General features: G+C 40.0%; 1 protein-coding gene across 1 annotated transcript in view; it reads right to left on the reverse strand.

Moving 5' to 3' along the window:
• Nucleotides 1-967: 967 nt before the first annotated feature.
• LOC116045080 overlaps nt 968-12,989 on the reverse strand; it is a 63,302-nt gene continuing 51,280 nt past the window's right edge. The window contains exons 4-10 of the mRNA XM_036008284.1: nt 9,921-10,223; nt 7,744-8,037; nt 7,261-7,551; nt 4,308-4,631; nt 2,625-2,759; nt 2,080-2,537; nt 968-976 (exon numbers count right to left, since the gene is read on the reverse strand). Coding sequence (XP_035864177.1) covers nt 968-976; nt 2,080-2,537; nt 2,625-2,759; nt 4,308-4,631; nt 7,261-7,551; nt 7,744-8,037; nt 9,921-10,223 — 1,814 coding nt within the window. The remainder of the gene's footprint in view (nt 977-2,079; nt 2,538-2,624; nt 2,760-4,307; nt 4,632-7,260; nt 7,552-7,743; nt 8,038-9,920; nt 10,224-12,989) is intronic.

The following is a 12,989-nucleotide window of genomic DNA, read 5'->3' on the forward strand; positions in this document are numbered from 1 at the left end:
AAAGAGGTCTTAATTGAAATGTACTGAAATGGGTTTTAAAGACCCATTCTGGACTTGAATGGCTCAATAAAAACAATTAATAAAGGTAGCATAAACATGAAAAGTAGAAATTTGAACATTTAAGAAGTTAATATATTATGTGCATGATAAAACAATTATTATTTTTGGATACTCTGTACATGGGGGCCATGTAATGTCATTTTATTCAGACAGGGACAGTGTACAATTAAACATTAACCTTCTAATAAAAACAAGGTGCGATGCACTTTATCAGGTTTTAACACAATTGCTATTTTCCGCCCGTGGTTACTGGTAGATAGAACAATAAATCATTTATATAATCCAAAGCAAATCAAATACAAAACACCAGATTATAGAATTCTACAAACATTAACAATTCATGACCTAAATACGATAAATCACAAATATGTGCAAAGGAGCAGCAATAAAATTATCATGGGCTACTGTCCATAGGACTTAGCCTGTGTAAACCCTGACGAACTTCCAGCAAATTTGAGATTTGTTCTGCAAGTCAGTCTGGCGAAGAGCCCATTCAAACCCATTTCCAACGTCCCCAAAATCGAGGCACCTATCACAACCGCTGAGGCAGGCTTTACGCCACGACAATAGCGCAGCGACGGCGAGCAGCTTTTTGTTTACATTCAACATGACGGCTACCGAAGTGCAGCGTCACCCGGATCGTTGGTCTGATTGGTTGAAGGACTATCCAATTGCGCCCAGAGGCATTTGAGCGGCATCCGTTGGTGACGCCCCTTTGGAAATGAACTGTCAATGAACCTTTCCCAGACCCACTCTCAGTTACAACTGAGAAGGGTCTAGTGTCAACCAGGCTACATAGGACTATAATTTGCTGTTTGAACCTACTGACTACATATAATAAAATATTCATATGCGTATGTCCAGAGATCAACCAGTTCTCCTTTTGCTTCAGTTATACTAACTGGCTTCAAGTCCCCTGAAAAATATAAATTATGATACAGAGCCACAAAACTAGCTCATAATTATTAATATATTAATTATAATAATATGATATTGTTTCATTGGTATAAATTACAATATTCAAATATGTAAATAGGGCAGGCTACAAGAATTTGGAACTATAGGAATACAGTTGGACATATCAAAAAACAATTTTTTTTGCTGGTTTTTAAAATATTAAAACCTAGATATACAACAGTTTTGGTAATTTATCTAGATATATGCAATTGTAAATAATTGAATGACTAGCCGATTCCCATGCTGCAGTTTCTTCAGCATCATTTTAACATTAATCTACTCCATCTCTTTGAATAGTCACTTTAAGGGGACTTTCACACCTGCCTAATTTAGTTCGGTTGAATCTATGAATTGGTTTGTGGTGAGAACGTGATCCGACCTGCAACAGACCCAACTACTGGAAGAACTGTGCATGTTTGGACCAAACCAGCCGCCGTAGTCAGCTGTGCTGTGCTATGATGACCAGGGCTACAATCAACCCTTGCAGTTGTCTCTCCATAGAACTTAGTAGGCAAAAACACATGTTGTCTGCTGGCTTTTCCTCCTCTCTTTGTTTACGACCAGGAGTTCCGTTGGAATTTTCCTGCATGTTAATTCTGACCAATCGAAGAGCAGTTTAGGAAATGTCAGTCCCTCCAGGATTTCGCAGCCTTTTTTTGAGATTGTTGCAGCACAAAATGGCTGTGACTTGTGTTGCTGCATTTCACCAACTCATCAGCTGATTTGGACCAGAGCAAACTGTGTGGTGTGAAAAGGAACTGAAATAGCTGAAAAATGCTACAATGTATAATCTTTTGCCCATGGTCTTGACCAAATTAGCCGAACTACAGAAGTGAAAGCACCCTAAGATTTAAATTCTTTGCAGTGGGTCAAAAAAACAGTGCTTCATCCATGGTAACCACTGTGATATTGTGACATATCCTTTTCTCCATGAATGTCCAAAGTTTCTTCACCAAATGGCTTGGTTACATTTTCATAGTCATCTTCATCATCATCTTCTTCTTCTTCTTCTTCTTCTTCTTCTTCTTCTTCTTCTTCTTCTTCTTCTTTGTTTTCCTCTACGCTGAAATAGATCTTGTTGGTCTTTATAATACTTGCACTTGGGCCCGCTTCCTCATAATCATGATCTTCGTCGCTCTCTGGCTCCACATAATCATTAGTCTCCTCTTCCTCCCCTTTCCCTGCTTCTTTTTTGAGATTCTTCGTGGTGTCCATTGGATCAACATTTACATAGTCATCTTCTTCTTCTTCTTCTTCTTCTTCTTCTTCTTCTTCACTGTTTTCCTCTACGCTGAAATAGACCTTGTTGGTCTTTATAATACTTGCACTTGGGCCTGCTTCCTCATAATCATGATCTTCGTCACTCTCTGGCTCCACATAATCATTGGTCTCCTCTTCCTCCCCTTTCCCTGCTTCCGCTTTGAGATTCTTTTTGGTGTCCATTGGATCAACATTCTCATAGTCAGCCTCGTCGTCCTCATACTCGTTATCTTCATAATCATTCCTGACTCTGACTGCCACTGAAACACAAGCATCATGAACATCAGAAGAAATTCTTTACAAACATTTGAACTCATTGGATGAATGTGTACTGTGTGAGCACAAACATTGAGTTTGGACGAGGGCTCCAGTGTGCTTGGCTCGTCGTCTTCTCTTGCAGACCAGACAGACCACCACCAAGACTAGCAGGAGCAGCAGCAGACCCCCAGCAGCTACCGAAAAGACCAGCGGCAACAAATGCACTAGGAGAGACAAACATTCAACAGTTAATCCTAAATTTTGTCAATTTTTTTTACTTTGGGATTAACAATCTGATATATCTACACAATCACTGCTAGCTTGTCAGAGAAGACCCTTTTTTCTTTCTGTTTGTGTTATGCCGACCCTACATCAAACAACTTTTCAAGCGTTTCCACTATTGAGACTGTGCGCTGCTCCCTCCAGCACCAAACAGGAAGCAGCAAACAGCTAGAGCCAATGTTGTTTATGGTTGCTATGGCGCTAAGCTAAACGCTAATAAGGGAAACTTGCTGATTTTCAACCTTTCTGAAGCGAGTCATCCAACGGGAGATTTAATGGCGGATAAACACGGACCTCCGGATACCGCCGCCATTCATCTGCTTGTACGGCAAAACCGAAAATCTGCAAACTTTCCCTAAAGTCACCAGCTAACACTAGCAGTAGCTAGCTAACTTGGTTAAATTTTTCAGTCTTTAACATTTGATGTGGGATAAGTCTTCTAGTGTATGGTAGACATTACTTTTAAAACACAGGACTTTAAACCTGGAGACCGGGTTCAAGTCCTGTTTGAAAATAAAAGTAAATGTTTGTTTTTTTAACTTTACAGAACAAACTGAGCTACGTCACGTTCAGCGTCACATGCATAACTGGAAGTAAAGTTATTGATTGAACCCAAACCACAATGTTTTTTCTAAACCTAACTAAATAGTTTTGGTGCCTAAACATAACCAAACTGTCACCATCCTTAAAACCGTGACCATTACATTCTCTGTTTTAGATATGAGGATGGAAAATGCTCTTGTCGGTCGTATTTGAGGGTAGAAAGAAACTACCTATTTCATCGTATAGTTTGAAGGACTTGTTGCAAATTTGGTTTTGTCCATAAATGCATCTTAATGCATTGGCATAGTCTTGCATTGCTAGGCCTATCTCCACAGCACTGTGGAGTAAGGTCTGGCTACACCACACCATACTGTACAAACTTGCCATTTTCAGCATGTAGTTTGCTAACACGAGATTTCTTGTTTTCCGGAGCGAAGGGAGTTTGAGAATGGCAACGCACAAAGAGTGGAAAGCGAGAGACATCTGGCGCAATGTCAGGCAGTTATCCCGGAAATGTACTTCCGTTGATCCAGACTATAGACTACTATAACAGTACTATGGCTGGTACATGCAGCTTTTTATTTATTTTTTTACCTTTATTTATCCAGGTAAGTCGATTGAGAACAAACTCTCATTTGCAACAATGACCTGTCACATTCACACAGTTCCACATCCATACCTGGAAGCTGCCCAGTACAACCACAGTCTGATCTGCTGGCCACTGAGCAGCTCCACTGGAGCGGTTGGGGTTACAAACATTGCTCAAGGGCACCTCAGTGGTGGTAATGAGGGAGGGACAAGCACTGCTCTTTCACTTTCCCCACCCACTTTGGGGATTGAACCAACAACCTCCCCCCATATACAGGAAGTAGTCTATGTATCATTCAAATATTGTTGATAAAACATTGCAAAATTTTGTTCAATTATTTTTTGTTCATTCTACTTACTTTTAATGACGACACTAATCGGTGCTGTCTGTGTAGAAGTGAATCTTCTCGAGGACAGTGTGACTTCATACACACAGCTGTAGTTGCCCCGGTGTTCATACTCAGCCACCGGGAAGGAAAAGGAGGCTGACTGGTTGACCACTGGCTCTGTGTTGGTGAGGTTTGAACCAGAGAAGATGAGATGGAAAACACCTCCAGGATAATGGGAGGAAGTGGAGCAGGTGAAGACAAAGCTGAAACCTCTGGTGATCTGTGCACCTTCAGGGCCCCAGACCAGCCCCCTGTTAGGAGATGTTAGGGAGATGCTGGGTTGCTGCAGCGGCACTAAAGGAAGTGCAAAAGTACAAAAGGGACAAGAGTCTTAGGAGAATATCTAATTAATGAATCAACATAGATCAAGATGGAAAAGGTGGGCAAAAGTTTTGGCATGTTGACCCTTTATTACACAAAAATGTTTTTTTATGAGAACGGACTGCACACCCTGCACGCTGTTTTTGGCTGGGGTTACACACCCACGTGTGTATATATATATATATCCAGGTTTGCACTTATCAAGTCTTCTGTCCAGCTTCCTCAAAACATTGTTTCATCGGCCATTGCATGAGGTGGTGGTGTGACACCCACCCAGTGACTTGTTTGAATTTGGTCAGACTGATCTCAGACAGAGTGTTTCAGGCAAAGCCGCTGCAGAAATGGGCAGTATGAGAAACATAATGTTTTTTTAACATCAAGGCATGTAAACCTATTCTAGTAGACACCAAGAGTACACATATGATGCTGAAAAGGAGTAGTATAGTAGGCTCTCTATATGCCCCCTTATGGTTGGCTAAGACCGACACCTCACGGAGCTCTGTAGCTGGCTACCATTAACCTATTGTCGGATAAACTTAACTACCAACTGCAGCTGATACGAGCGACAGCTCACAGAGCTCTGTAGCCGCATCAAGCCTAATTTCATAGGATATGATATGAATTGGTATTCATACATTTTCATACAATATCATACAAACCTGTTCATAAGAATGTGTTGGGAGACTATTGAAATTTGGTTTGGGCTCAGGCGTGACCAATTGGCTCCATAGCCAATAGTCATGTGAGTTTGTGTGGACAGTTTATTGTTTATCGTTTATTAAGGATTACCATTAGTCATCACCGTAGTGAAGACTGTTATGGTTTCGGTATGTTGTGTTTGTTGTACACTTTTCTGTTTTTGTTTCTGTTGCCTGTTTGCATACTTCTGTTTCCTGGGGTCCGTTTCAGAAAGCAGGTTTACTGAAAACTCTGAGTTTTTAACCCTGAGATGAGGGTAACTCTGGGTTTTCTGTTTCAGAAATATATATATATATATATATATATATATATATATATATATATATATATATATATATATATAGGGCTATATTAGGGCTGTGAAACGATAATTTTTTTTTAATCGCGATTAATCGCTGAATTTCTACAGTTAATCGCAATTAATCGCATGTTTTATCACATGATTAAAATCCTATTATTTTGCATTTCAGAACTGTTTTTAAGTACATAAACAATGGAAAGCAATTATTACCAGTGTATCTTGATTGGGAATCAAATGAATGCAAAGAAAGTGACTTTATGAACTTGACTTTAAGATTTGTATTTGTTCATTATTTATTTACTGTAAACAAAAGAAAAATGTGTGAATCTGTCATAACACAATTCAGAACATGCCAACCGTAGTCTTTAAGACCCGAGACTTCTATGATGCTGACAGGTCTGTAGTTAGTTGCCACCCATTTTGCAAGAGCTGTAGTAATTTTTGGGGATTTGGTTTTCATCAACAGGTTGGCTAGTAGCACTCTCCAAAGTAAGTAAGTTAATTAGCTCGTAGGTGGTAGCTCCAGCTTGTCGTGCTTCGGTGATATTTTAATTCAGCTTTACACAATGTGCATATGGCTTTCGACGTCTACTGAGCCGTCCGGGAGTTTCGGAAAATAAAAAGCGCCATTCAGAGTTATTGCTGCTGTGTTTCTCCATCATGCCTGCAGCCTGCAGTAGTAGGATGTGTTAGGTGGAAGTATGGCAGCTTGATGATAAGTAACGGTGCTGCAAAGGGTCAAAATAGTAGCCTGTTAGGCACCACGCCAAGCCCAGTGAAGTGTAAAATAAATTCATAAATGGCAGCATGCGATTAAAAAAAATTAACGCGTTATGCTCAGCCCTTAATCGCATCGCGATTAACGAGTTAATGACTGACACATATATATATATATATATATATATATATATATATATATATATATATATCAATCATTGCCTTTTCCTAAGGCACTGTACATTAAGGCCAGCTACACACTGGCTGCGTCGCGTGAGCGTGTCAGCTGTGTGGCGTGTCCGTTCATATTTCGGCTCCCATGTTATTAGGTTAGAGCTTACACACTGCCTGCGTGACACGTCTCAGGTGCGGCTCGAGCCGCGCCGAAAATGCGTGCATGCTAGAAATAGAACCAACGCCTATTTTTCACGTGACACGCAAGCATGTTGGAAGTGTTTCCAGGCAAAATAGAATAGGAAAAGATGGTTATATGTCATTTTGACATGAATACATATTAATAAATGACATGTTGATGTTTGAAAGTCTCTAGGTTTTGATATAAATGCAGATATATAATCTATATAATATATAATATAATCAAATCAGTATATATTTATGTTTAACATGGTATTTCATTTTATCAATGGGAAACATACATGTGTACAGACAAGGCTAGCAGCAGCAGTGCCGTGTCGGACACGTTTCTGTTGTGTAAAGACGTAGAAAAATCCACGCAAACGCCACGCAACATGCAGGCAGTGTGTAGCCGGCCTAACAAACTCCTTGCTATATTCCTGTACTGTTTCTTCATGTTTGGTTATTCTTGGTAATGCTATTCTGTGTTACTTGTGTTGTGTTATTAGATTATTTATCCATTAATCTTACCAGAAACAGAGAGTCTGACAAAGTCACTTTGGGGTGAGATGAAGTCTTGACTTGAACTCCTTGTCTGATACTGACACTGGTACGATCCTTCATCGTGAAAGTCCACTTGGACAATGTTGAAGGTAGCAGAGTTGGTACGAGTTTCTGTCTTTCTGGATGAGCCTGAGGAGTGCTGCAGGATGAATGTCCCACCTAAAACCTGAGTTGAGATCAAACAAGTGATGCCAACGTCTTGACCCCAGGTAACCTCACCAACAGGATTCATGGATATGCTGGGTTTCGGGAGGCTCACTGAAAAAAATAATGTATTTTATAAGTTGGCTGAATTGCTTAATATATTTTTTTTTGTTTCTTGCAGAAGTTAGATAAGAAAATGAATACCACTCACAGGTGTATCCTCATAACTCTCAACAAGAAAGCCAATAATTTTATCTACCAAAACGTTTAAACATCAATTTTCGGAGAACTGATTGATGTCCTTACCAGAGAGGCTGACAGAGTCACTTGAGGAGGTGAAGTCTTGACCTGCAACTGTTATCTTATACTGACACTGGTAGGATCCTTTGTTGTCAAAGTTGACTTCAGGCATGTTGAAGGTAGCAGAGTTGGTACTTGACATTTGGGTCTCTCCAACTGAACTTGAAGCCTTTTTCAAAATAAATGTTGGACTTAAAATCTGTTGAGTTTGAGTTGAGACAGAACAAGTGATGCCGACGTTCTGACCCCAGGTAACCTCAGCAGCAGGATTCATGGAGATGCTGGGCTTTGGGAGGAGTGCTGAAACATAACACAACAATATAATGAGGAGGTAAAATGGGATCTCTGACTGATCAACCCAGTCTCATGGCAGTTCGTGAAATGGTCATGTTATTTAATCTATTGAGTTGTGTACATGGACACGATTTTCTCATTTTTTTCGGGTTGCCCAGCACGATTTTTGAACTAATGTATTTCAATGGGAAGCATCTTTCGTGATCACAGCACGACTACGGTAGAGAATAGTACAAAATGCCGAAAATCCGCATAAGGAGGTTGGTTGGGGTGGTGGATGGGTCAAAAAACACATGACTTTTACCCAGGAGAGCGGGGATCGTGGCCCGGCGTGTGGCGTTTCATTTCCCCATTGTTGTTTTCCTAACTACAACCGTCCCGAACGCGGATCGTGTCCCGGTGTGTGACGTGTCCTTTCCCAGTTCTTGTTTTCCTAAACCCAACCTACGTCCCCCAGAGACCGTGGATCGTGTCCTGGCATGTGTTGTGTCCTTTCCCAGGTCTTGTTTTCCTAAACCCAACCTCCGTATAGATGCTTCCCATTACGTACTGACCACCACGTTCCCATTACGTGCTGACCACCACGAAAGAAACAAGATAATCGTGTCTGTGTACACAAATCAATAGATTAAAAATAACATGACCATTTCACGAACTGCCGTGAGACCGTGTTGGACTGATGGAACATCCAATAAATAGTACAGATTTAAAAGCCTTCGTGGTGTTTAATAAAAAGTTTAAAGATTTGAGAATTTACAGTTTTTTTGTTGTTGTTTTTTTTTTTTTTAAGAGTAACCATGTTTGTACCAGTCAAGATAAATTACTGTAAAGAGGCAGTGTTTATGTTCTATGGGCCTTTCCCGAATTGCCTGAAGAAGACCCAATAGGGTCGAAACGTTGCATCTATGCATCTATATTAAATACAGTGTTGCGGACATTACATTTTTTTCGCCTTTCCCGAATTGCACAACTTTTTCAGGTTCACATGGTTGTTTTTCAAATCTCATTTCTCTTCCACTGATATTTGAAAAAGACAACCAGAGTTTAAGCTGTGAAAGCTGTCTCATATGAAAGGGTGCAACACAAGCTGAACACTTTAAATACAACCTGATTATATGCTTGTCTCCCTGCATATGGTGTGCAGTTTTGTCCCATTTAAGTCAAGAGTGGGACCTCAAATGGCAAATTACTTGTGTGATGTACATACAATGTTTCAAAATTAAAAGAATTTAGAAGAGCCACATATGCATGTGTTGTATTTAAGCATTTGCGTCTCTGTTATTTTGAAAACATTTCTCTTGATGTTTTAATTTACTCATGTATAGACTTTGATATTTTAAGCATTTTAAATTTGGAGTGCTTTTCTCCTAATGTTTGTTGTGTTTTCGCTTTTGTATGTAATGTATTTTTCGCCACAGCAATGCTCTATGGATGGACATGGGCCCTTATCTCACAGCAACAATTTTGACATTTTCATTGTAGGTGTAATTAATAACATTAAATATGGCCCTACCATTTAAGTGGGTCATGGCCGGGGAATGAGCTAGCATGCAGCAGGCGCTGCTCACTGAAATGGCAGGGACACACTAAATAGACCCCCCCCCCTTCTTATCAATCTATACAAATGGCCTATGTTGGTCTGCAGTCCACCACCTTGGTCTAGGCTAAGATACCTCAACAACTACTGGATGGATTACAATGAAATTTACTACAGAAATGTATGGTTTTCTCTTGACTTCACCTCTAGCACGACCATGAGGTTGGCATTTTTGGTCTTAAATAAAACATCTTGACAACTTTTGGATGAGATTGTATGGACATTCAGGGTGCTTTGAGCTAGCAGAACCATCTAGCTGACTTTGACAAAACCATTACAAAATCTTTCTCACCTGAACAGACCACACCAGCATCCTCTCCATGTTTACAGTTGTGTGTCCCAAATCCTCTGTGCTGACACAGAGTTACAGACCTCTCACTTCCTGAACAGGCCACATCATCAAGCCAGATTTGTCTGGTTCCTTCACCAAAGTAGGCTGATTGAGGGGCACTCAGTGCCGTACCACAGCCCAACTCTCTGCAAACCACCTCAGCATCGTTTAAGTCCCAATCATCATCACAGACTGTTCCCCAGATGTTGTTGTAATATATTTCAACTCGCCCAGAGCACGGAGTAGACCCAGCCAATCTGACACCTAGGCAGAGAACACAGAAGACAGACCATTGGTGGGGGGGTGGGGGGTGGTGGTCTTCATTTAGTCATGACAGAAACCATCTTTGTTAAACACATTTGACAAAAGTTATGACTCATTTACATGCTTTACACTCCTTACATGACTGTGAGTATGATATAACAATTTTCCCAGTTGATCAAGCACTTGATACACTGCTTCACTTACATTACAGTTTAAGTAACAGTTTCTGGTGTGTTAGCAACATTTCACAGTTGTTCTGCTTTCTAATTCTAACAGTATGCTGTGGTTACCAGCTCTTTTCCATCACTGCATCTGAGTGACAGAGCTGTCTATAGAAAAGGATACATTTATTCAAAAATCTTTCTCACCTGAACAGACAACACCAGCATCCTCACTATGTCCACAGTTGTGTGTCCCAAATCCTTTGTGCTTACACTGAGTTAGAGACCTCTCATTTCCTGAACAGGCCACATCATCAAGCCAAATTTGTCCGGTTCCTTCACCAAAGTAGGCTGATGAATGAGGGGCACTCATTGCCGTATCACAGCCCAACTCTCTGCAAACCACCTTAGCATCATCTGAGTCCCAATCATCATCACAGACTGTTCCCCAGATGTTGTTGTAATAGATTTCAACTCTTCCAGAGCACCGAGTAGACCCAGACCCAGTTAATCTGATCTGACCACCTGTCAGACACATAAGAAATAACGTACAATATTTAAGTATTTTGCAAAGAATGTAAACTGAAAACTAAAAGGATTGTATGCATTACACCATAGACTTGACTGACCTGCAGCAGGTGAAGTTGAACTCAAGAGAAAATAGACTATAGAGAGAAAGAGAAAAAAACTGGTAGGGCTCATAAATTCAACAAGCTTTAAGACATAAATAAAGTTTGCGGAAGGTTGGGTTTCTGCCATTTTGGATTTAATCCAATAAACAAAGTATCCCAACATACACGGACCGGAGTTGTGTGAAAGTGCACTTCATTGCCCTTCATCAACAACCGGATGTGTGTCTCAGTAAACTGAATGTGAAAGTATAGAGAGTAACATTTTCTATTATTCAATTCTATTGAATTAAATTTCATAATATTACATTCTTAAAACTTCAAGTTTATTGGACTTCACTTCAAAACAAATTCAGTTTATCAAAGAAACCATGATTTAAATTCAGTTTGTAGCAACACATTTTTCTGCCCATTCAACTGTTTCAAAGGGAGGAACTCACAAGCACTAACATGCACGCATGACTGAACAAGCTATCAAATCATGATTATGATATGATATATTTATCAAAGAACAGAGAAGCTCGGATAACAGCAGACACAGAAGGAATGTGAATTCATTCTCTGCTCAGGATGCCTTTATATCTTCACATAGCAAATAACCGTTTACTGCTATATTAATGTTCTGAATGTCATTTACAGAACCTTTAAGTAAAGAGAAGGACCTTTATACTGAAAAACTGAAGTTGAAAGTTAGTCTCAAGAGACTTCATGTCTATACTATACAATACAGCTGCTAAACTTTCCAAAAGCTGCTTTCCAAATACAATTTTGTAATATTGGTCTTACCTATGGCCAAATGGCAAATGTTTCTCTGTTGTTTGCTCCCCATGGCTGACACTAAGGCTGCTCTGTATCATTTATCAGTGACAGAAAACTGAACTTAATACTGCGATGCAAAGAAGACTTCACACTGCTAGTCCTTCCTGGAACACTTCCTCTTTCTTGCATTTTTTTTTTCAGCCACAACTTCAGATTACGGAACCTCTGTAGTTCTGAACCATAGAGTGCAAAGTACAAAAGCTGCAGCACCATAGCAACTAATCAATTGCTAATTCTTAAAATTGTTGTTGATCAAAGAATGTCCAATAGAAGTGTGTACCATAAAGCGAGATTAGTGGGTTAGCAAGGTAGCTCTCTAATCACTCCTTTTTCTTTATTGACTTCCACATCTCAGCCTGACCTCTCAGCTACCTGCCATAGCTCCTGGCTCCTCCCCTTTCCCTCCTTCCATCTGCAAGCTCTTGGCTCCCAGTGTCACAGTTTGATGAAAGCTGGTATGGACTCAAGTGCAAGAGACGAGGCAGGCAGGTGTGATGGAACAAAAGGCGAGCTTTAATAAAATACAGCTTAATCCAAAGAAATCCAAAAGTGCTAGTAATACAAAATACTGGAAGATAACACTAGGAGCCAGGAACAAAATCAGTAAATCCAAATGACTGGGAAAAACCAGGAACACTAGGAAAGTGAACTCTGGAAACAAAACATCTAAACACAAGGTATGACAATGAAATAACACCAGACAAAGGTAGCACACAGACTAAATACACAGGGCAGCAGCGGTTGTATCGAGAGACGGGTGACATGAGGGCAAAAAAACAAACAAGTAAAACACATCTGGGTGGGGCAGACAATCACAAATGTGGGAAAACACACAAGGCAGGAAGACAAACAAGACATGACACATGGGAAGTACAACCACATCCAAGCAAAGTGGTTTCATCAAAGTGTAATCATTTTTTCTTAAATTCAGCAAACTGAGACACTTATACTCATAAGCCATATCTACAGACATAAGACTGCCTTGATGCTTTGTTATGTGACCTCATCCTTCATAATGTGATGTGTTTCATGGTTTGATGTTCACAGTATTTGATTTTCTGCTAAATAATGTTAGCAATGTTTGTCTTAAAGCTAGCTAATCCAAACATCAGATAATCTCATTCTAGACACGCTAGAATAAATGAAGAAGTGCTGAT

The sequence above is a fragment of the Sander lucioperca genome, chromosome 2 (genome assembly GCF_008315115.2).
Source record: "Sander lucioperca isolate FBNREF2018 chromosome 2, SLUC_FBN_1.2, whole genome shotgun sequence".
NCBI lineage: Eukaryota > Metazoa > Chordata > Actinopteri > Perciformes > Percidae > Sander > Sander lucioperca.